The sequence below is a fragment of the Lampetra planeri genome, chromosome 11, assembly GCF_965212315.1.
Source record: "Lampetra planeri chromosome 11, kcLamPlan1.2.h2, whole genome shotgun sequence".
Taxonomy (NCBI): Eukaryota; Metazoa; Chordata; class Hyperoartia; order Petromyzontiformes; family Petromyzontidae; genus Lampetra; species Lampetra planeri.
The window spans coordinates 4522281-4543446 of NC_136117.1; the positions used below are offsets into that span (position 1 = coordinate 4522281).

General features: G+C 43.9%; 1 protein-coding gene across 3 annotated transcripts in view; it reads left to right on the forward strand.

The window, feature by feature from the left end:
* Window positions 1–21166, forward strand: part of LOC144721221 (dynein axonemal heavy chain 3-like) — an 814808-nt gene that overhangs the window by 643829 nt on the left and 149813 nt on the right. For all 3 annotated transcript variants that reach the window (XM_078598660.1, XM_078598658.1, XM_078598659.1), the window contains 5 exons: window positions 3394–3632; window positions 5083–5232; window positions 7617–7836; window positions 12641–12754; window positions 15534–15683. In XM_078598660.1, the coding sequence (XP_078454786.1) occupies window positions 3394–3632; window positions 5083–5232; window positions 7617–7836; window positions 12641–12754; window positions 15534–15683 (873 nt within the window). The remainder of the gene's footprint in view (window positions 1–3393; window positions 3633–5082; window positions 5233–7616; window positions 7837–12640; window positions 12755–15533; window positions 15684–21166) is intronic.

Consider the following 21166-nt stretch of genomic DNA (forward strand, 5'->3'; position numbering starts at 1 on the left):
GATATATTTTTGGCACGCGGCCAGCCAATTAGACCAAGGTCACTTATACCACAAGTCTGCTAGAGTGAGGTTGGACCATTAAACAAACAAAAAAAGATAGCTGGCGCAAAGTTATGCCTGCAGTATTCAGCAGCCTCGCTTGTTTGTTTTCTTGGCAATGGAGGGCATGGTGACTTTTTATGAGGGTCAAACAAAGGTATTTTTTATCGAGTCGGTGCATTTTTGGTCTCAATGATACGTGAAGATTTGCCCGCCTGTACAAATAGCGACAGTGCGAGAATATCTCGGCGCATAAACTCGGCGCACGCTTTGATCTGCACAGCGCGATTGTTTTACGTCGAATGTTGTAATCCTCTCCAACGAAATAATATCCTGCCTGTGATGGAAATGGGGTTAAATCTCAAAATGATAGGATTACAAACTAGATTCGAAGCTTTCGTGACTGCAGGAATTACTCTTTGGTTCTTTCGGTAAAGTCACGTAGAATGAAAATAAATTAAATACTAATAGAATAGGACGTTTAGATTGCAACACAAGCAACCATCACACAGAGAGAGAGACACAGCATAGACAAACAGAGAGACAACGCCTCTGTGTCGAGGCCTTAAATAGAGAGAGAGGGGAGGGGGGCAGAGAGAGAGGGGGGGATTGGGATAGAGAACAATGAGAGAGTTGTGTGTCTCTGTGTGTGTCTCTATCTGTTTGTGTGTATATCTATGTGTCTCCGTGTCTGTGTTTTGTCTCTCAAATGTAGCAATCTTTGGAAGAACGTAATCAACCAGGTAGGGTGTTGACTGTTGTGTTAGCCGACTCTCTGTGTTGTATTGCATTATATTTCTAAGTTTACTAGGTTTTCTCATTCATTCTTACCCGATGATGGTTGCTTGTGTTGCAATCGAAACGTCGTTTTCTATTATTATTTTATTTATTTTAATTCTACGTGACTTTATCGAAAGAACCAAAGAGTGATAGGATTACACTTTTTTTATCAGGGGGGAAATCATTTAAGCCATTGATACCTCAATTGCCGAGGCAAGGTGGTCTGATTTGTTGCCTCAAAATGGCTCACGGCGTGTGGTGGGATGGGCAATTCCAATTCAAACACATTCCTGCGGAGGGAGCTGGTAGGAACGTTGGGTTGCTCGGTCAATGGCCAGGGTCAACGGCGGCGTGGTGTATTCCGCAAATATGGCCGACTGTGAGGGCGGGCACAAGCCGGCGTGAGTAGGTTAAACGTTGAGTTTTATAAGGGCACCACGGGGTGACCAGCCCCTCCCCACCCAGCCCCACCCCTCCCACCCCCCACCCAGCCCCTCCCTCCCCACCCAGCCCCTCCCCACCCTCCCCACCCAGCACCTCCCCACCCAGCCCCTCCCCACCCTCCCCTCTCCACCCAGCCCCACCCCTCCCATTTTTGGATGCACAACGGACGGACACAATAATCCCCTGTGGGCTGGTGTAACCAGGAGGTTCCTACCAGTATAATGTTACATCTGCTTTGTTGTTATATTTCTGACGGCCTACTTGCCCTTTAAAACGAGCTGTGTATCTCAATGAACTTTACTCGGGAAGCAAACTTCTGAATAAACTTAATTCTCTTGATAAATAGCAGTTTCTTTTGAAGCGTGAATCATTAATTACGGCATAAAAAATAATTATTCAAGCGGGTCACTCTCGAAAATTAGACGGAACGTGGTCTCTTGAGCCCTCGTCTGGTTAAACAAATAAACGTGAACTTGATTATATTACATTGACTTCTAATCATTCCGTCGGGGGGGGAAGTGTAAATTAACCTCAAATGAGCTGGGTAGGTGCCCATCTCAGTTGGGGGCCATGAGCCAGTGGTATATATCCCACATTCCTTTTGGTAAGGTCGGTAAATAATTGATATTAAAAGTGTCAAGGCCAACGATTGCTAAATCAGTGTGGTGGCATGCATTTCTGTTGTGGCACTCGGAATAACCTAAGTTATAATTGTTCTGTATTTATAACAGCCATTCTTGGAAATTGCACATTGTTTTACACAGTTGTATGTATTTTATTGATCCCAAAATAATGAGCTTAGTCAACTCCTGATCAATATTTGTGAGCCGCAGGCTCCATCCACATTGCTACGTGGCTGCATATAGTTTATCCAGCATCTAAATGTGTTCTTACATCAACAGAATGCAGAGTCGAGGGAACAGTGTTTCAGGGCTAGCAGCCTATGTACTGAGAAATAATGAATACCTCTGTCCCATTGTGCCAGAGGGCAATTCTGCACTTTGTCCAGCACATTGATGATGGCAATTATGGTAATAATTGTTGTCATTGTTAGTTTATTAAAGTTCTGTATAAATTCACCCTTAGACGTAATATATAATTCCGTGCCAAGAGTAAAAACTTCACCCAGGGCAGACTATTATGGGTTTTTTTTACGATGTAAAAGTTCGGAACGTAATAAATTTTGATCTGTTTACCCTTAATCTCTGCATCATTTGCATTTGCTCCAGATGGTAATTTCCAGCGATACTTAAATTCCCAATGGGTTCATAAAAAATAGCCAAGTGCAAAAAATGTGGCCCCTCGTTCAAAAAAGTGTCCGTGGGTGCTCATTCCCACTGGCGGTTTGAGCCACTAATGAAAATCCCCTCTTCCTTTTCGCGGTGAGCGTGAACAAATAATCGCCGCTCTCTTGGGTGAAATACAAAACTACTTTTGTCCCTATAATTTGATGGACGATGGACCTCTCCTCATACCTACCCCTGACGACAATCTACAACGCCACTCAATTCTCCGACCCTCCTAAGAAATGCCACGCCAAGGAACAACCATCATGATGGTGTGATCATAACTACTCCAACACCCTATACCTAGGAAAAGAAAAGCATTGTTTTAGATTAACGTAATTATTATTATGCCATGTTTTTTTTTAGTTCTATAGGAGGAGCATAATATATGTATGTATATACAGGAATTTTGGTTTGAGAAAGGCACCTTTGAAGAAATAAGGGGTGCCGCAGTTGCGAGATGTTAACGACCTCGCTTGGTATACAGGTCGTGGGTTTGATACCGACCTTGACGCCTGTTGTATATTTGGAGTTTGCATGTGTCTCTCCCTGTGGTCGCATGGATTTTTCTTCTGGTTCTCCGGTTTTTCCCTCCCCATATAACATAAAAATGCGTTTTGAGTATTTGGCTGCTATAAATTTCCGCGTGATAGGCTACTTCGTTGAGCTATCGTTTGTGGCCAGGTCGCTGATGAAAAAGAGCTACATAGCTCAGCGGGCGTTACATGGTTAAAATTAACATAGTTTATAGTTTCACAGGTTTCCATTGATTGATCATCTGAGTGGCGGAAAAAGTGGCTAACTGGTCCATGTTCCCGCGTTGCTCTTCCACCGCTGCCTGTAGCCAAGCGAGGTGCTGGTCGGCACGGCTGAGACGGCGCGATTGGGCTTCTTCCTCGAGACGATCCCACGCCGCGGTCGGCCGCTGCTGCTGGTGGGGCCGCCCGGCACGGGCAAGACGTGGGGCACGCGGGCCTTCCTGCGAGCCCTCCCCAGCGAGAGCCACGTGGCCTGCGAGCTGGCGTTCTCGGCGCACACGAGCGCCGTGCACACCCAGGACAGCATCCTCGCTAAGCTGGAGAGGTGTGCACGCACGCACGCGCCGCCGCCACCACCACCACAGCCGTCGGCGGAGTTCGCGGGCAAACGCCTGTTTGTCTACACGATAAGAAATTCGGTCAGCGACGGCACTTAACTTAAGTACCGTCCCTGACTGACAGGCGGAGAATTGAAGCAATGGAGTAATTTTCATTGCTCAGAGTCCAATAAAGCATGATTCTGTGTGTTATACTACCGCATAGGTTTTCATGCCTGTGATGTTTAGCTCTCGTGGACACGTTACTGGGTTGTACCACGTGTTTCGGCACGATGCCCGACGTTTGTACTCAACTAGTTGGGACCTTCTTCAGTTACGAAGTTAAAGAAGCACGTGGCAAGCAACGTCAGACATCATGTTGAACAACACGCGGTACACCATGGGAGAGCGGAAATGTTATTGATAGTGCGCTATGTTTTAACTACAACGTTTGACTGAGGTCACAAAAAACTGACCATATTTAATTTACTCCGCTAATCTTATTCGGTTCTAGCAAAATCTAAACTCTTTCCCTCCCACTATTTTTTTTAGATGACAATTAGAAGTAGATTTATAAAATGTTAAATAATTTAGCAAAAAAATATAACCTTGTTCATAGCACTGTTTGGCACTGGGTTTTTAAGATAGTTGTTATCATCAGTTGTATCTGACAATATGATTTGAGCACTTAACTAGGATACAGTTCAATCTTGGTCAGGGTGAAATCAGCCTATCATCCCTCTGGAATTAATAAAACGACGGCCACTTTTGCGGAAGGCGAACGTCCCCGGTCATAGACAAGTGGAATTTCCACCAATGACTCTGCTCTGCCAAAGTACAGGGTTGCCGCTCCATTTGCTCTTTTGATGGTACAGATACCCTGAATTTGAGGCCAAAACCTTCAACTCACTCGACACAGGTGGCTGCCCGAATTCAATCCAATATCTCATCATTGCAGGCTCGGTGCTCTGATGCACACATTAGCAACCTGAGCTACCCGGCTGCCAAGATTGATCAATTTATCTATATTCCTGAAGGATATTTATGGCGGCTAAATTTGCCTGACATACCCGCATCTTACTTGAAAAAATAGTCCAGCTCATGCGGGGAATACTTTAATTTTCGTATGCGGTCAAACCTTTGCCGAACGCGGCGGTTACGTCAGAGGTCGCAAACGGGTTTTGATTCCTTACCCCTACCCGTACCCGGCCGTACCCGGCCGGGTACGGGTACCCGTTCCCTACCGTACCCTACCCGAAATGAGTGACAAACGGTTACTCACCAGTGACTCACGGCCTACCCGTACCCGTACCCGGCCGCACCAGGGTCGCAAACGGCTACCCGTACCCGTACCTGGCTGGGTACGGGTAGCCGGGTATCGGGTACCCGGTTGCGACCTCTGGGTTACGTTCCTGGAAAATGTTTGACATTCGTCACTGTGCCTTTGCCGGTTCCAAGACGCAAGAAAGACATCTACGGCCCCCTGCTGGGCAAGAAGATGATCGTGTTTGTGGACGACCTGAACATGCCTGCGAAGGGCCAGTATGGAGCGCAGCCACCCATCGAGCTGCTGAGGCAGTGGATTGACCACGGCTACTGGTTCGACAGGTGAGTACGGGCCCCACGGTGGTGAGATGTTATTTACCTCGCCTGGTATACAGGTCGTGGGTTTGATACCGACTCTGACGCCTGTTGTATATTTGGAGTTTGCACGTGTCTCTCCCATTGGTCGTGTGGATTTTTCTCCGGGTCTTCCGATCTTTGCCTCCACATTTATAATCAACGTGTGTTTAGAGTATTAGGCTGATATAAATTTCCACACGATAAGCCGCTTCGTTGGACTATCATTTGTGGCCAGGTCGCTTCTGAAGCTCAGTGGACCTTACCTGGTAGAATAAAAAATAGTTTACTTTAGTTGAGAGTGGCAGACAGCTCCGTCCCAGGCCGCCGTCGAACGTGCGAGTTGTTGAAAGCTCCACATGCTGAAATATTTTGTTGTTGTTGTTGCACGTGGAGACTGTCGTCTTGACTTTGACGTCCTTGGAGACCTGCGGTTGCGTTGTCTGCATAGCAATCGTGCACATTTGCGCCGGAGTTCACCGAGTGGCACGCCTACGCGCGCATGTCAGGTTTGATATGGTACTGCCACCTCTGCTCTTAAGTGCGCGTTATTCTACGGTAATTGCCATTTATTTTGCTTGTAATGGCTCGGCACTGATGTGTGCGCTCATTCCCTTGCACAAATATATTTTGTCTGCATTCGCTCGAATATATATGTTAGCATTTTGAAGAAGCAATTGATTGACGAATCAGTTGATACTTTAAGTACGTCTTCAAGTTAATTCTCGACGTGGATATGTTCATGTGGTGTACGTACGTGGGTGTGTTTGTGTTGGGGTAGTGACGTACAATGGTAGGTCTGAGTCTTTGTGTTAAACTATGAGGTTCGAAATCACGGCTGCAGATAACAATGCTGTCACCAGTTTGTACTAGAAATGTAAGCGTTTTAGTTCGTATATTTTCATGAATATGAATGTTGCTGGAGAAAAAATGCAATCTTGTCCTTACAATTTTCAATGTTGTACAGCGGTTGTTGTTTTTTATGACCTGGCAAATGCATTTAATCAAACATGACTGACATGGAAAATGCAAAGTGATGTATTAATGCAACAGGATGCCTCACTTATCAGACTGACTATCCAACATTTAGATATATTTGTGTACACACTCGTGCAGTGCAAACTGAATTGTGTTTTCATTTCCCTGGCAGCAAGACTGTGTTCTGTTCTTGTTTTGCGATGTAACTGCCCATCTGCCTGACCATCCGATCCCTTGTCAGTCCAGCTGTCACTCAGCATTGTAATGAAAACAACTTGATAAATGTTAAGGCATTGGCATTCATGCACACACATGCATAAACACGCGCAGACATTTGTGCTGAAATTCATATATATCCATTCAGACATCCATCATACATACATGCATGCATACACACAAACACTTTACAGCATATAAAGCAGGACCAGTCCAAGAGATATCAGAATTCTTCTGGACAGTAAATGAATACATACTTCAAGAAATGTGTTCCAGTTTCTAAATGTGCATCCATAACATGTCAGAGTACAGAGCCAGTACCATTGAGAACCTGGGTTCGAAACCAGGTAGCCGCCTGTAATTAAACGGGGGGTCTGAAGTGTAGCAAGCCGATGGTCTCAACCAAATTCACCAGTGAATGCTTAAAAAATCGCATTGAATTTGGTGCCGCACTTTATGTGGATGATCTCTATCCCTGAGAATGATAGACCTCTAGAGTCTGCACAGCGAGGTGAAGTTCCTTTGTCTCTTTGCGTGTACAACTCTGCTCTCGTGTCAAATGTTGCCAACGCATTGCTCAGTATGCTCGTGGTGGATGTAACGGTGCATTACATTGTCACACATTACTCGCTGACTAACCCACAACCAAAACGAACAATAAGACAAACACGTGGAAGAGCATTGGCCTTCCACGGACCTTAAAAAGTGTCGCGCGTCGCCTCGTATGTATGTTGAACTTATTTTGCACCATACGTAGTCAACCGTGCTAATTGGAGTTGCGGGGAGGACAATAAACTACGGTAAACGCAAAAAGCAGTTAGAAAGAAATGATTTTTCAGTCTCGATGATTTTAAAGTGCATAGCTCCAATGGCTTCCTAATATCGGAAGAAAAAGTGTTCTGAATGGCCGCAGAAGCACATCTGAAATCGCGCGATGCGGTGACCGTCTTTGTTTGGCGGTTAGCCCCAAAAAAATGGTGCATTACATTGTCACACAATACTCGCTGAATAAGCCACTCCCAAATGAACGAAACAAAAAAACACGTGGAAGATAGATGTTTGCTCCTGCAAGTGGCCTGTCCGTGCATCTCAAAAAATTGGCGCGTGTCGCTTTGTCACATTTCAACAGCGCTTTCCTTCCCCCCCCCCAAACCACCCGCTGCTCCATCGCGTGGCAGGCAAACAGGTGGAGAGGTGCATCTGCAGGACACGGCGGTGGTGGCTGCCATGGCCCCCGTGGGTGGCGGCCGCCACGAGGTCACACCGCGCCTGCTCCGCCACTTCAACGTGCTCGCCATCGACGCGTTCTCCGAGGACACCGTGAAGGGCATCTTTCAGCCGATCGCCGACTGGCATTTCAGCCAGGGCTTCGAGACGTCGCTCAAGCGCTTTGCTCGCGTACGCGTTCACCCCCCCCCACGCCACCCACGCCACCTACGCTGCCTCTCGCGCTGTTGTCAAATGAACATCGTGATAACGTTTTGAGACTCAAGAATCTTGATATTAGACTGGAGGTATCCGATGAGCTATGAAGCTCTTGCTCACAGACGTCTAGCAAGTTACAACAGCAGCAAACAATACACAAAAACGATAGAAGTATGGAAAAGAGAAGCATGGTAAGCAAGTCACTAAATATAATTAATAAAGACATGTCTTATATAAATATTATTTGGGTCTTTCGGTAAAGCCACATAGATAGAAAAATAATAACATTATCACGACGATTTGATCGCAACACAAGCAATCGTCATCAGGTGAAAAAATATAGCGAGAGAGCTGCCGAGGCAGGAAAAAATACAGCGGGAGAGCTGCTGAAACACGAAGTTATATTGGCTTGAGATGGGCTCAGCTCAAGGGTAAGTGGGCGGGGCTAGAGGTGAAATTTGCATATAACAATAGTAATTCGTTTTTTACCTAGCCTTATTTATCCAAATGTATCACTGGATAGTTTCAGTTCGATGGCAGTAGAATTAGTACCGGACTTACGAGATTCATGATTTGGCGATACTGCTGCTGCTGCATTGCCAGTTGTGCCCAAGCAACAATGGACAACATAAATGCAAAACATTCGTCAATAACAACACCGTGGCCTTAAGAGGAAATATATACAATAGGCGAAGTTTCAGGCAATGGTCCTTCTTCATGGCACATGCATGTGTTGAGTTAGTTAAAATTTTCAGTTTCAGACCAACGTGTTTAGAGTGCCTGACCCGAGATAATAAATCTGAGTTTAATTTCCAGTCAGTTGAGATTTTTCTTTAGCATAATTTTTTCTTATTTGTGGATTGCATGGCTATAGTCGGAGTCTTTGAAGTCCACCAAGGTGTCTTGTTGGACTGTGGTTGCAGTAATGTATGACAAACAGTAAAAATTATATGCAGATGAGATGGCAATCCGTTTCAGCACTTGGTCAATTCACCGCTGACTGAAGGCTTCCCCATGCGTTATCAATCGCCAGGGTTTTTTTTTTTCTTTGACCGCGCTTCACTTACCGCTGGTCAGTGCGGGTTGGTGAGTGCTTGCAGTGGCCCAGAACCAACGCAGACTTTACTCAGTGCTCAGGATTTCAGCTCAGGTCACCGGGTTCCGTGGCACGGTGTGCGAGGCCTCTGAGCCATTGCTCCACACACTTGCTCTGTTGACACCCAATAGGCACAAATTGGTGGCTGTACGCCACTGCCTGCTTGGCTGTGAAGCTGCAGAACAGGACTTTGTGTTTCAAAATAGAAATTTTAACTGGCTTGACGACATAAGCGATTGGTGCAAGAGAGATGTGGCACTATTTGAGCATGTTGGCACAAGACAGAGGAAAGTGGAAACATGTTTAAATGTCCAGTGGACACCCTACGGACTCTCTGCCCATGGATCGTGATGATGATGTATTTTAAGTGTAAATTATTTAAATTATTTATCTTTTTAAAACGTAACATTGTGTCACTCTTTTGTCTGTTTGTCGTGACTGTATTTGTTCTTCTTATCGACGATTCTTCATTTATTTGTTTAGCCATGTGAGAACTCTAACTCCGCTTATCTTATGTGAAGTTAGTCTACTTGATAAGGGATCTCTTTACTCCAAGTACTCGAGCTCATATGTAATCACTGTGATCGCTAACCTCCTCCGTGTTCATGTAGCCACAATCTAGAATCTTGATATAATATTTGACCCTGAGATCACTTCCCACCGCTTCCCATCTCGTGCTTTTCAAACACTCCTTTGTAATATCTCTTGCTCCTTCAAAACTTTTACTTTGTTGCATAATAAAAACATTTTTAAGCCTTTATTGCGTTTCATTTTGACGCTGCCAACTTTATTCTCGTCTCTGTAAATGTAAAATCTGAAAACTGCATGTGATAGGGAAGACTTGTTATGGGCACTCGAACGTACTAAAGATATCACACTACAACTGTTATTCTCCGCGCCGACTTTCCGTTCTGTGTACCCATCAACTGCAAAATCTTGTCATCTTTAAAATATGTCACGCTCGTAATCCCTCCTGCTTTCTTCCGTGGCCTCATTTGCACGAACGTCTCCCTCCTCTTTGCTTCGCTTCGTAAAGCACTGCCTTCATGCTTCAGCTCTGATTCATCTTCACAGGAATAATGGTCACTCATTGGTCCCTTTTACCGCTCTTCGAGAACACACTTCTTATCGCTGTCATTATTTCTGATATCTGTGTCGAAAATCAAGAGTAGCACTTTCCTCCCTTCGTGATGAATTTTCATTAAATTTCCTTTATCTTCAGTTTTTTTCTACTGACTGCGAATATTTTCTATTCCTAGCATTATGATCATTTGGTTTAACTGTCTGATATTTCTTCATTTGTGTATATATACGAGTGCAGAAAATGTTTTATTTCTTTATTTGTTGTCTTTAGTTGTCTTTGTATGTGCGATTGTCGTCTTAGCAAACCACTGTGAGCAGAGAATGAAGGAACACCAAACTAAACTATTTTATTTGACCAGGTAAGGCCCATTGAGTTTTATAGCCATTTTTCAGAAGCGACCTGGCCACAAATGATATCTCAACAAAGTGGCTTATCGCGTGGAAATGTATAGCAGTCAAATACTCTAAACCCACCTTTCTGCATGTGGAAGGAAAAACCGCAGGACCCAGAGAAAAATCCGCGTGACCGCGGGGAGAACATGCAAACTCCAAATATTCAGGCGTCAAGCCAGGGTCGGGATCGAGTCCACAAACTCTTGTATCCCAGTCAAGTTACAATTGGTTAACTTGTCACCACCGTGGCACCCCGTATATCGTCAGCTGGGAAGGGATCAGTGGCGTGATTCCAGAAGCCACTGAGTGGTCCTTTCGGTGCTCTGCGCTGATTTGGCATTGTTGGACTGAAAGAGATTTGTAACGGTGTTGCAACTCCCGTGATGCGTTTGGCCGGTAATTACTGATGAGATAAAAAATAATTCATTCAAATAAAGGACGTCTTTTGTCTACGCCTGGAATAGCACAGTGCACTACATTTCTGAGTATATTTTTTTCATTTAACACAACTAAAATGTCATCCAAGCTAGAACTTGTTTTACATCTAAAGTATACCTGACAATGAAATAAGAAATTGAATACATCTATAAAAATAAAACATTAACATAAAACACGTGGAGAGCAGCAGATTAAAACACGAAACACACACACACCGTACAACACTAATGGCAGAACATTAAAAATACATGAACAGCAAGAACATATTTGAATGTGCACGTATATCAATTCTTGTGTTTAAACTAACAGTAATTAGGAATATTGATGTGGCTTTCACTTGATATTCCTTTATAGGGTGCATCGTACTTTTTTGCAAAAAAAAACAGCTTGCAAATTTGAAAAAAAGATAATCGACCTTATTTTTTGCATAGTTTATTTTTCTGTACAAGTGTTGTGAGATGCAGGTGCTTTTGCGATTGCTTGGTTACGCCACTGGTGGCAGAAGGGTCTCCACTCGTACGCGTGGAAGCTCTCGGGAGCCCTTCTAGTGGCGAGGATATGTTACCTACCTCGCCTGCATTTTTGGAGTTAGTATGTTCTCCCCCGTGAGCATGTAGATTTGTCTCCGGCTCCTCCGGTGTTTCCCTCCACATTTAGAAACACGCGTTTAGAGTATTTGACTGCTATAAATTTGCACTTGATAAGCCGCTTCGTTGAGCTCTCTCGTTTGTGGTAAGGTCGCTTCTGAAAAAGAGCTGCAGTATATAACTCAGTGGGCCTTACCTGGTGAAGTAAAAAGTTGAGTTCAGTATTTTAGCCTACTCTTCTGAACTAGCTAGCTTTTTTGGAAGCGATCAGAGGACCCATACTTAACCGCATTGCGCACGCCCTGCCAATTAACCAACTGTGATGTACCAATATATACTGATGAGTTGGACAGAGACGGGATGATTGGAGAAACTTGACCATTGTTTTATCTGCCACGCCGGGAGATTGAACCACCAACCTTAGAATTCCAAGTCCAGTGTGACATTCTAGATTTTAAATTTTCATGACTGCAAGGATCCATACTCTTTGGTTTTTTCGGTAAAGTCACTTAGGTGAAAACAAAATAAAATAATAAAATATTAATATATAAATAAACAACTAAATTCAATCACGACGTTTCGGAAGCAACACAAGCATCTGTCATCAGGTGTGACCGCTCCAGCATACGCTACAGTAATTTCCAGTGTGATAACTGTTTCAGCACGGCAGTATCCTTCAAATCGATGTTTATCACAACTGTTTCGGCCCGCGGAACCACTCAGCCGACTCAAACATTTCCGCAGACCACCCGGCCAGCCCCCACCCCTGGTCACAAAACGTATTCAGTTCTCTCTAAATATCAGCAGTACAAAATGATTAATATTACCGGCACTTAATTTTTTTTTACACAGCTATAAGGGTTTTTTTAGGGGGGGGGGGGCGTTTAGATCCTAGGGTCAGGGTAGTTTAATCAGAGTAGTTCACCTAACTTTAAAAATATATATATAAGTTAAATATTAATTAATATCCGAAACATAAGGTATAATAAACATTGTCATTAATTACAGATCAATTTGCATTACAGCCACCGGACACCAGCTGGAAGACCATCGCGGACCACTGATGGTCCAGGGACCGCACTTTGAGAACCACTGCTTGAAATGATGCATGCATACAAATTGTACTACATTGCATCGCTGAGTGTATCGTGTCCGTGATGCTGAGACTTTTGTTTTGCAGGTGTTGGTCTGGGCTACCACTGAAGTGTACACAGCAGCTGTGCAAAGCTTCCTGCCTACGCCCTCCAAGTCTCACTACATATTCAGCCTCAGAGACTTTGCCAGAGTGGTACAGGTGAGAGCAGGGAGTCCTTCAGCCACGATCTATCGACTTCTGGACAAAGAACCCCCGCCCCACCACTGCATCAACATCTCTCAAATCTTAAATACCACAATCCAACTGCACATTAGCTAATCTCATTACTCCATCTCACACAGTGGTCATTCTCTTGGGTGTACTCCATCCTTGAGTTGTTATTCAGTCACCAGTCTCCTCCAACGGGCATCATCCTTAACCCTTTCCCGTTCTGAGACGTCTGGGTCCCGTTCGTCATGAATCTCGGAATGCGCAAGCGATTAGCATACATTTTATTTAGATAGGCATAGTACCATTGTTTTTAAATACATTGTACTCACCGCAGATAACCGCAGTGACACGGCCGCTGAACTCTTATTATAGCTGGCACCAAACTGTGCCACATGCCCTCCTGCATGGCCTTGTGGGAGCCTTGGTAGTTTTTTTTTCTTCCAATTTCGTTCCGATGACGTACACGGACGTCATCGAAATGGAATCGGAAGAAAAAACTGTACATCATCGCAATGGGCAAAGGATAATCATGATGTGTCCTTCTCGAGCCCACTTAGGAATCACTCAAATTTTCACTTGTTTCCAAATCCATGTGTTCCTCTCTCAAGTCTCTCATCTCCATTCCAAGCCGGCTTCATTCGCACCGCACGTAGCCAACCGTGCATCAGTCTGCTCCTTTTCATTATAGAATTTAGTTAACCAAATGTACTCCATCCTGCTATCATAATTTCTATACAATTTTTTTGGAAATTAAAATGTTATATATGTATTTTGTAAGTCATTATTTAACTTTTACATGTCGTCAGTAGCTTCATGTGTCACTAGAAAAGCAATCCACACGCGCATGTTTAATTCACCAATACAAAGCCCAGTTTAGCCAGAGGAAGTATTTACACTCGGTAGAATAACCATACTTGTAAAATCTGGTCCTGTGTTAATTTTGCATGTGGCATTACATTTGTGAAAGGAGGTAATGTTATATTTATCCCAATCCCGAGTGTGAATCCTTCCCTAAAGCGGTGCTAAAGAGTGTTTCATGTATAAAGACTACAGAAGAATGTAGTGCGGTGTAAATGCAAGAATTAAAAACACCAAAGGTGTTCATTGAATATTCGATGCTCAGAAGTAGAATGCATATTGTATTCAGCATGTAGTATACCACCAAAGGCAGGCAACCTCCAATCATATTTCATGACTTTAGCTTCATTGCTTTATCAGACTACTTTGACGTGGCATGTTACCAAGTCGTTACTTCTAGTGTGTTGTCCTTTTCTCCAATAGAATCCTGATTGTGCTTGTGGTGTTTTATGTAATGCAATAAATCCATTCGGGACTGGCAGAGCAATAGAACCCCCCACCCCACCCCCCCATATTAGCAGATGGCTCACTGAAGTAGACATTGCAGAGCTGCCTCTGAGATTTCATCAAGTGACCTCTAATCCACGTACTAAGGGGAGACAACACTTTCCCACCCACCCGGCTGCAGAGTCGTGACAGTCAAACCGAGGTTTTAAATTCTTAGCGTTTGAATTACATCGTATCTAGTGCACATCCGAATTTAATATGACGTGTTTTTTTGTACAGTCTGGTGACCGGACTGTTATCATCAATTGGCTATACAGTCAGCTGGCACCACTGACCCGATTGTACTGGACGTCTGTAAAATATTCATAATAAAGGTTTTGGGTTAGATCGCGTTATTTATAAATGTGTCGCAAAAGACAAATAGTACACTACTTTAGCCCACCGTTGTAGTGAACAATTTGTCTTTTGTCAACGTGACACATTTTTTACTGATTGGCCGTGTTGGGTGGTGGAGGGTTGCGACACATTTATAAATAACGCGACCTAACCCAGAAACCTTTATTATGAATAATATTGGTCTCGAAAGCCTACACCTGTTAAACTGATCTGTAAAATCCTTGACAACTGTGAAAAAGAGCTTCATAGCTCATCGGATTCCTCCAGTATAAATAAATATTCTAATTTGCTTTGACCTCTTGAGCTATCTGGCCACCTTTCCATTTTCATGGATTCTTTCCTTTTTGGAGTAAAAAATAAATAAACAATTCGCTTGGGAAGATGGTCACGCCAGTAACTCGGGTTAAAACGAGGACAGGAACAGGCGATGCATACAGATCACGTGACAGAGCCGACAATTCTATAGTCGTGCCGGTGTTTCTGAAAAAATAATTCACTCTCACACACAATGCAGATTTTCAGATTGCTCGAAGGCTTCTCCATGCTGTGTCAGTCCTGAAGGCTGTTTGACCATACTTCACCGTGGCGATCATTGTGGGATGCTGAAAGATGCGAACCCAGAACCAGTCTTTGCCCCTGATGTTCGCCGTGGCTGGGAATCAAACGTGCGGTTTCCCGGTTCAGAACACAGTGCAATGAACCACTGCACTGCTGCTCTTACCCAGAGTACAAATGATTATAATATAAGAGTATTTGGTGAATGTAATCATAATGGCAACCGAACTATTAGATTACACAAAAAATGTTCTCAACATACTAAATATAGAATTATGTTACATTGCTATGGTTCTAAAGCGTTTCTTAGATGGTTACTTTCAAGAATAATGCTCCAAACAGTGGATTTACTCAACTTGAGAAAAGGCCAGCTCACTTGTAACACGTTTGCCAAACACATTAGCTTCATGTCGACCTGTGTACGAGGTAAGAACGGCCTCGGCTTTGTCGACTCTTGGGAAAAAACATTGGCTCGTGACTGGTTATTGATTGTGTGTGTGTGTTGCTGCAGGGCCTGATGCTGGTGAAAGCCTCTTGCGTTCCTCTGGGTGACGACGGTGCCAGGAAATTGATGCGGTTGTGGGTCCACGAGGTGTACCGCGTCTTCTCTGACCGTCTGGTTGACGCCTCTGACCAGCAGCTCTTCTTCTCCATCATTAAGGTGCCACCTTCTCGTCTTGGCTTCCTTCGAGTCCCCTTCTTACAACTCACCTAATTCCAACCTTGTATAATCCTCAGATTATCACGAGCATACAATGATATCACTTATAGATGAGTTGTATGATGTGTTTGTTGATAAAACATTAAGGTGGCACTTTAACACGATCGGTCTGTTGTGGATCTTTCTGTGAACACTTTGATATAGCAACTCAGAGCTTGCTTAAGGGGTCGTATAGAGTATGTTATAGACAGTGGCCCATTGCCTTTGTAAACCGCGATGGAAATCGCCTCTGGCCTGAGTGTTGCAGTCATTAGCCACGTGACTAAAATACGTTATCGTATCATTTAAACTGAGTTAGAAACATGGTGTTTTTTATATATATATATAATTCATAAGACCACTCATAATTCATACAAGTCATCAGTACTTGGACAAATAAGCCAATGAATCCAGTGCGTGATCTTAGCACTGCAACCAGTGATATGTACAATCACGTGTAGTAATCAGTCTTACTCCTGTAATTATAATGCGTAAGATGTATTCACCATTCATTACACAGTCGATCAGTCCCACGAAGGCCATAGGTTCTAACTCCATAAAATTATGCCCATCATCCGTCTGCTCTTTATAAAATGAGTACCGCTTGGTGGAAAGTCAACGATGGGTGTCCTATTGTTGTGCAGTGAAGATGCACGCGAAGACAGAACTTCATGTAGGGGCTCACGCCGTTTTATTAACACAAGGGTAACACATTACACCAGGGATAGGTGTCCCTACACTTGGTTCTTCCCTGGGACCTCAGGCTCGATCTGTCCCTAGCCTCAGCTATCTCTTGGGCTCTCTTACTCGAGGGGGTTCAGCCAACTCCGTCCGGTCATGCGCAGGAGAGACCTCCTTGTCAGACCCTCAGCATCTCCCGGCTCCCACAACGACCCCGCTCATGTGACGGGGTCCCCCTTAAGTACCCCCCTTACAATCCCCGTGACATGACGTCATCCAGCTTCACGGCGCTCATGCCGTCATGTCATCCATTACTCCTCTACACTATGAAGAGAATGGACCTTGCCATGGCATTTGGGAATTTACACCCCTGGCTTGAGGCCACCAATCAAGATGAGTACCACCTAACATTTGGTGGAGCCAACCACTTAAATTATTCACTACTCTCTAATTACAGTCTTCAATTCACGTTCAACCATACACTTCCTTGTACTCTCTGTGCTTTCCTCAACAATCTTAGTCCAGCCTTCCCCTTCATACTCCTTCAACACATATCCTACTTCTCATTCTCTTCAACTTATCTTTGGGGTTTCCTGGCGGCGAGATGTTATCTCCCTCGCCTGGTATGCAGGGGGTCGTGGGTTCCATCCCTGACACCTGTTTATTTGGAGTTTCCATGTTCTCACCGTGGTCGCATGGATTTTTCTCCAGGTCCTTTGGTTTTTCCCTCCACGTTTAAGAAGGATGCGTTTAGAATATTTGGCTGTTATAAATGTCTACGTGATAAGCCACTTTGTTGAGTGATAAATAAGCCAATGAATCTTTTTAAAAAGAGCTATATAGCTCAGTGGGCCTTGGCTGATAAAATAAAATAGTTTAGTTTTGAGTTTATAACATTTTTTTGTCTCTGACTGTCTTAACTCCCCATTTCCCCAATCCCGCTCATCATTTTAACCCCTGAGGGATATTTTGCAGTGCGGAGTATCCATCTGTTAATGGCTACGATGATTGCGTATTGAGTGTATGAATTAAGAATGCAGTGGATCCAACTTCATATTGTGCTGCTGGGATTTCGTAAATGTATAACACTGCTAATGTACCATGTCAGGGCTTTAGAGGCAGTGCTTTTTAGTTTCAAGCTGTGATGCAAGGAAGCTAAAAATTAATGCTGTCTCCTTGGTCCGCAAGGGTTTTCGTGTTTAGCCAATTGATCGTCTCAACCCATTTGCAAAGGCTTGCACAAGAATAGTCACCACATTCAAATCTATGTCGGAGTTTGACTTTCTATATTTTATCGGAAGTATAACACACAACAAAATCTGATGACGGTGATGAAGAAGTAATTATCTTCAGAAGTACATTGCTGTGTCAGTAGCATAACAACGGAATGTGTTATTCATGCTCTGGAAGTTTCTATAAAATGTGAAGGAAGCAAATTGGGCTCTGGGGGGGGGGGCAGGGGAAAGCAATAACTGACACTGAAATCCTGTCGAGTGTTTACTTTTTTTGCGAGCATTGTGATACCAAGGTGAACTTCTATTTACGGCCATGTTTGAGTACATAGCAATGTTGTAATGTCGAAATATTATTACTACTGAAATATACTTTTTTAAGAGCAATATGTTGTAATAGTGTCGGCACGAGTTTGTGTTTTTTCCAGTTTTATAGCAAGGTATTAAAAGTGTAGCTATCAAGGGGAAGTTTATATTGTTATGTTGCTTTAATGCTTCCTTCATAGTTTTAAACACTTTGACATCTATTTTTTAAACAGAGGCCACTGTAAGCTGAAGTTTAGTTGAGTGTTTCCCTCTGCACAGGTATCTGGCCCAGTAGGTGGGTGGGTGGGGGTCTAAAGTTCCATTGCTTGCCTCGCAACTGCTCAGTAGCATTCAGCTCCGGAACACATTGCCACATGCAAGAATGGGATTACAGGCAGTCCCCGCTTTTTACGACGTTACAATGCGTTTCTTGAAACCTCGTTAAAAATCGACCCGAAGTTTCCCACAGACAGTAGAAACATCACTTGCCGATGTGTTTTTTTACATTTATCAGCAATGTTTTAACAGGGTTTAGGAGTCTATAATCGAGGTTTTTTTGGGGGTTAGATCGCGTAAATATATAAATGTGTCGATAAATCCCGCCACCACCCGACACAGCCAACTAGTAAGGGTTGTCACGTAAACAGAACGTGGCCAATTCGTCACTAGGGTTTAAGAGGTAAACATCCACGAGAACACTTTAGAATAACAAAAGCTCCAAGCCAAGTGACATCGGAGACCAGGCTGACTCTGTTCAAATGTGTTCGGAGTCATGTCAGAAGATGCGTTGTAAATCAAGTTAAACTATTTTAAAAAAAATTACCAGGTGAGGCCCGCTGAGCTACTTAGCTCTTTTTCAGAAGCGACCTGGCTACAAATGGGAGCTCAACGAAACGGCTTATCACGCGGAAATGTATTTCAGTCAAATACTCGAAATGCATGTTTCTAATATACCGGAATCAGGGTCGAGATTGAACGCACACCCGCCTGTATACCAGGCGAGGTAGTTAACATCTCGCCACCGCGGCGCCAAAAAGTTAATGTGACCGTCGTAAACAGGAGGCCGCTTGTCATGGCAAATTTAAATCGTGGCCATGGTTCAACTCAGCCCACTGTTCCTCCAGAATCAAAGAACCTGAGTTACCACCGTGGGAGAAGTCAAGTGGGCATTCCTTTTTGATAAACTGCCCCAAAATGTCTGCTCAAGCAAAGAGTTATTTTCACTGACACTGCAAGTAAAACAATTATTGTAAGTACATTCTGATGAGTGTCGAATTGGTGTGGTGGTATTTTGTCACCCAGTCTGAGCGGGTAGTGGAGTCAGTTGCTATACTCCCTACTGGAGCTGCAGTCAGTCCTTTGGGTTGAGCACGCAATTGAATCATGACTTGAAAATTGGTCTATTCGCACCCATTTTCTCTTCTTCAAGTGCTATTTAAAAACTAAGTTAAAATAAGTAAAGTGGTTTCAGCACAACCAGGAGAAAAGTCTTGTTTGTTTTTGAACGAATTCATCACAATCTCTCGTGTGTTGTCGCCTTGTCGTGGTAGGGAAGCTTGTTGTGCCTCCATGACCCAGAGACAAAAGCCAGCGGAAGCCTTCGGCTCCCAGCAGGTCCAACCATGCCGGACTGGTCAACGGGTAGAGGACAGACGAAGTGGACAACCCCTGGTCCTCCAGGTTGAGGGTTGGGCGTGGGGCTAACAACCCCACCCCGGAAAACCCAGAATTGTTATGGAAACTGCAACAAGAACAAAATTCAAAACCAGCTAAAGACCGTGGGCCTGTCTTGGGGTGAAGCAGAGAAAGCTGCTAAAGACCGCCCCACATGGTGTGGGCTTGTTGTGGCCTTATGCTCCACAGGGAGCGGAGAGGAGTAAGTAAGTAATCAACCATGATCCTTCCACTGCTGGATGAAAGTCTCAACCAAGTTATTGGGGAGATCTTCATCCAGAATTGATTTAAAAAAATGTATAAATTACCCTAGTTTTTCGATCATTTGTCAAAAACGTTGCAGCAGGTGTTAATCAACACTTTGCATGTGGGTGTATTAGAGATGTCGGAGATATATACAAGTGTAGCTCATGGTCAACTGATGCCCATGTCAGGTGACGTAATCAGCACCACTTGACATCCTGAAATTGAATCCCGAGTCCCAGCCACTGGATATTAAACACGGTGCTCAGGTGTTGATGCAAGCTAAAAGAGAGGCCTTGGAATCCTTCCTTATGCGACTGCTGGCGGCAAGGGCTTCAACGGAGTGAGCTCTAAAGACGCCTTTCTAGAACGTATTTTGGCCTACTCTTCCATACTGGCCAGATCGTTTGGAAGAGGTGGGACTACCCACACTTTACCCCACCACACTGGAACTATCGACTAACTGTGGTGTGCCCATGAACACTGCTGGGTGGACAGAGACGATGCGATTTAAGAAATGTGCCCTACGTTTGAACTGCTGTGCCGGCAGATTGAAACCAGTGATCTCTGGATCGTAAGCCAAGTGAGCTCGTCATCACACCATGCATCGATTGATCAGTTTGCCAAAAAAAATCTGACAAAACTTAGCTGTTTGTAAGTATTTATGAAGTCTGTCAGTATACATGATAATTGCCATGCTCTTTCAAAAGTCGGATATATCACTGGTATTAACAGAGGCCTGTTGAAAACTCTCTGAGTGCGATATACATGTTGGTAGATGCTTTATTTTTCCCTAGTCAACACCCCCCCCCACCCCCGTCTTTTAGAGGTAATACAACAATGCCATCGCACTCCGCCGATCATACGTGAGTGGCCATCTGCCAGCAATCGCACCCTGTAAGGAATTGCACAATGCGATCTCCTCTAAGACCATTTTGCGTACAGGACAATTATTTTGTTGGAATGACAATTTTATATATACAAACTATTGACGGTATGATTGTTAGCCTATTAGACACTAGGAGTTGTTCGGGGGCGCCTATGGCTCCCCTCACAACCATTTACGGCCTTCGGCCAGGAAAGTCACGAAAAAAATTGCACACAAACGACGCATTCACGCAAGCACCCGATGCTCCGTTTTGAAGTTTTATAATCATACATCTTGAATTGTATTGTTTTTAAATAGATAATTTAATTTCTTCATTAAAAGCTTATATCATTTTACATCTGGAAGACTTCATTGAAAAGGACATTTCGTGTGAATTTTCTCTCGTCATTAAGTATATGGCCTTGCTGGGGGTTCGGTTC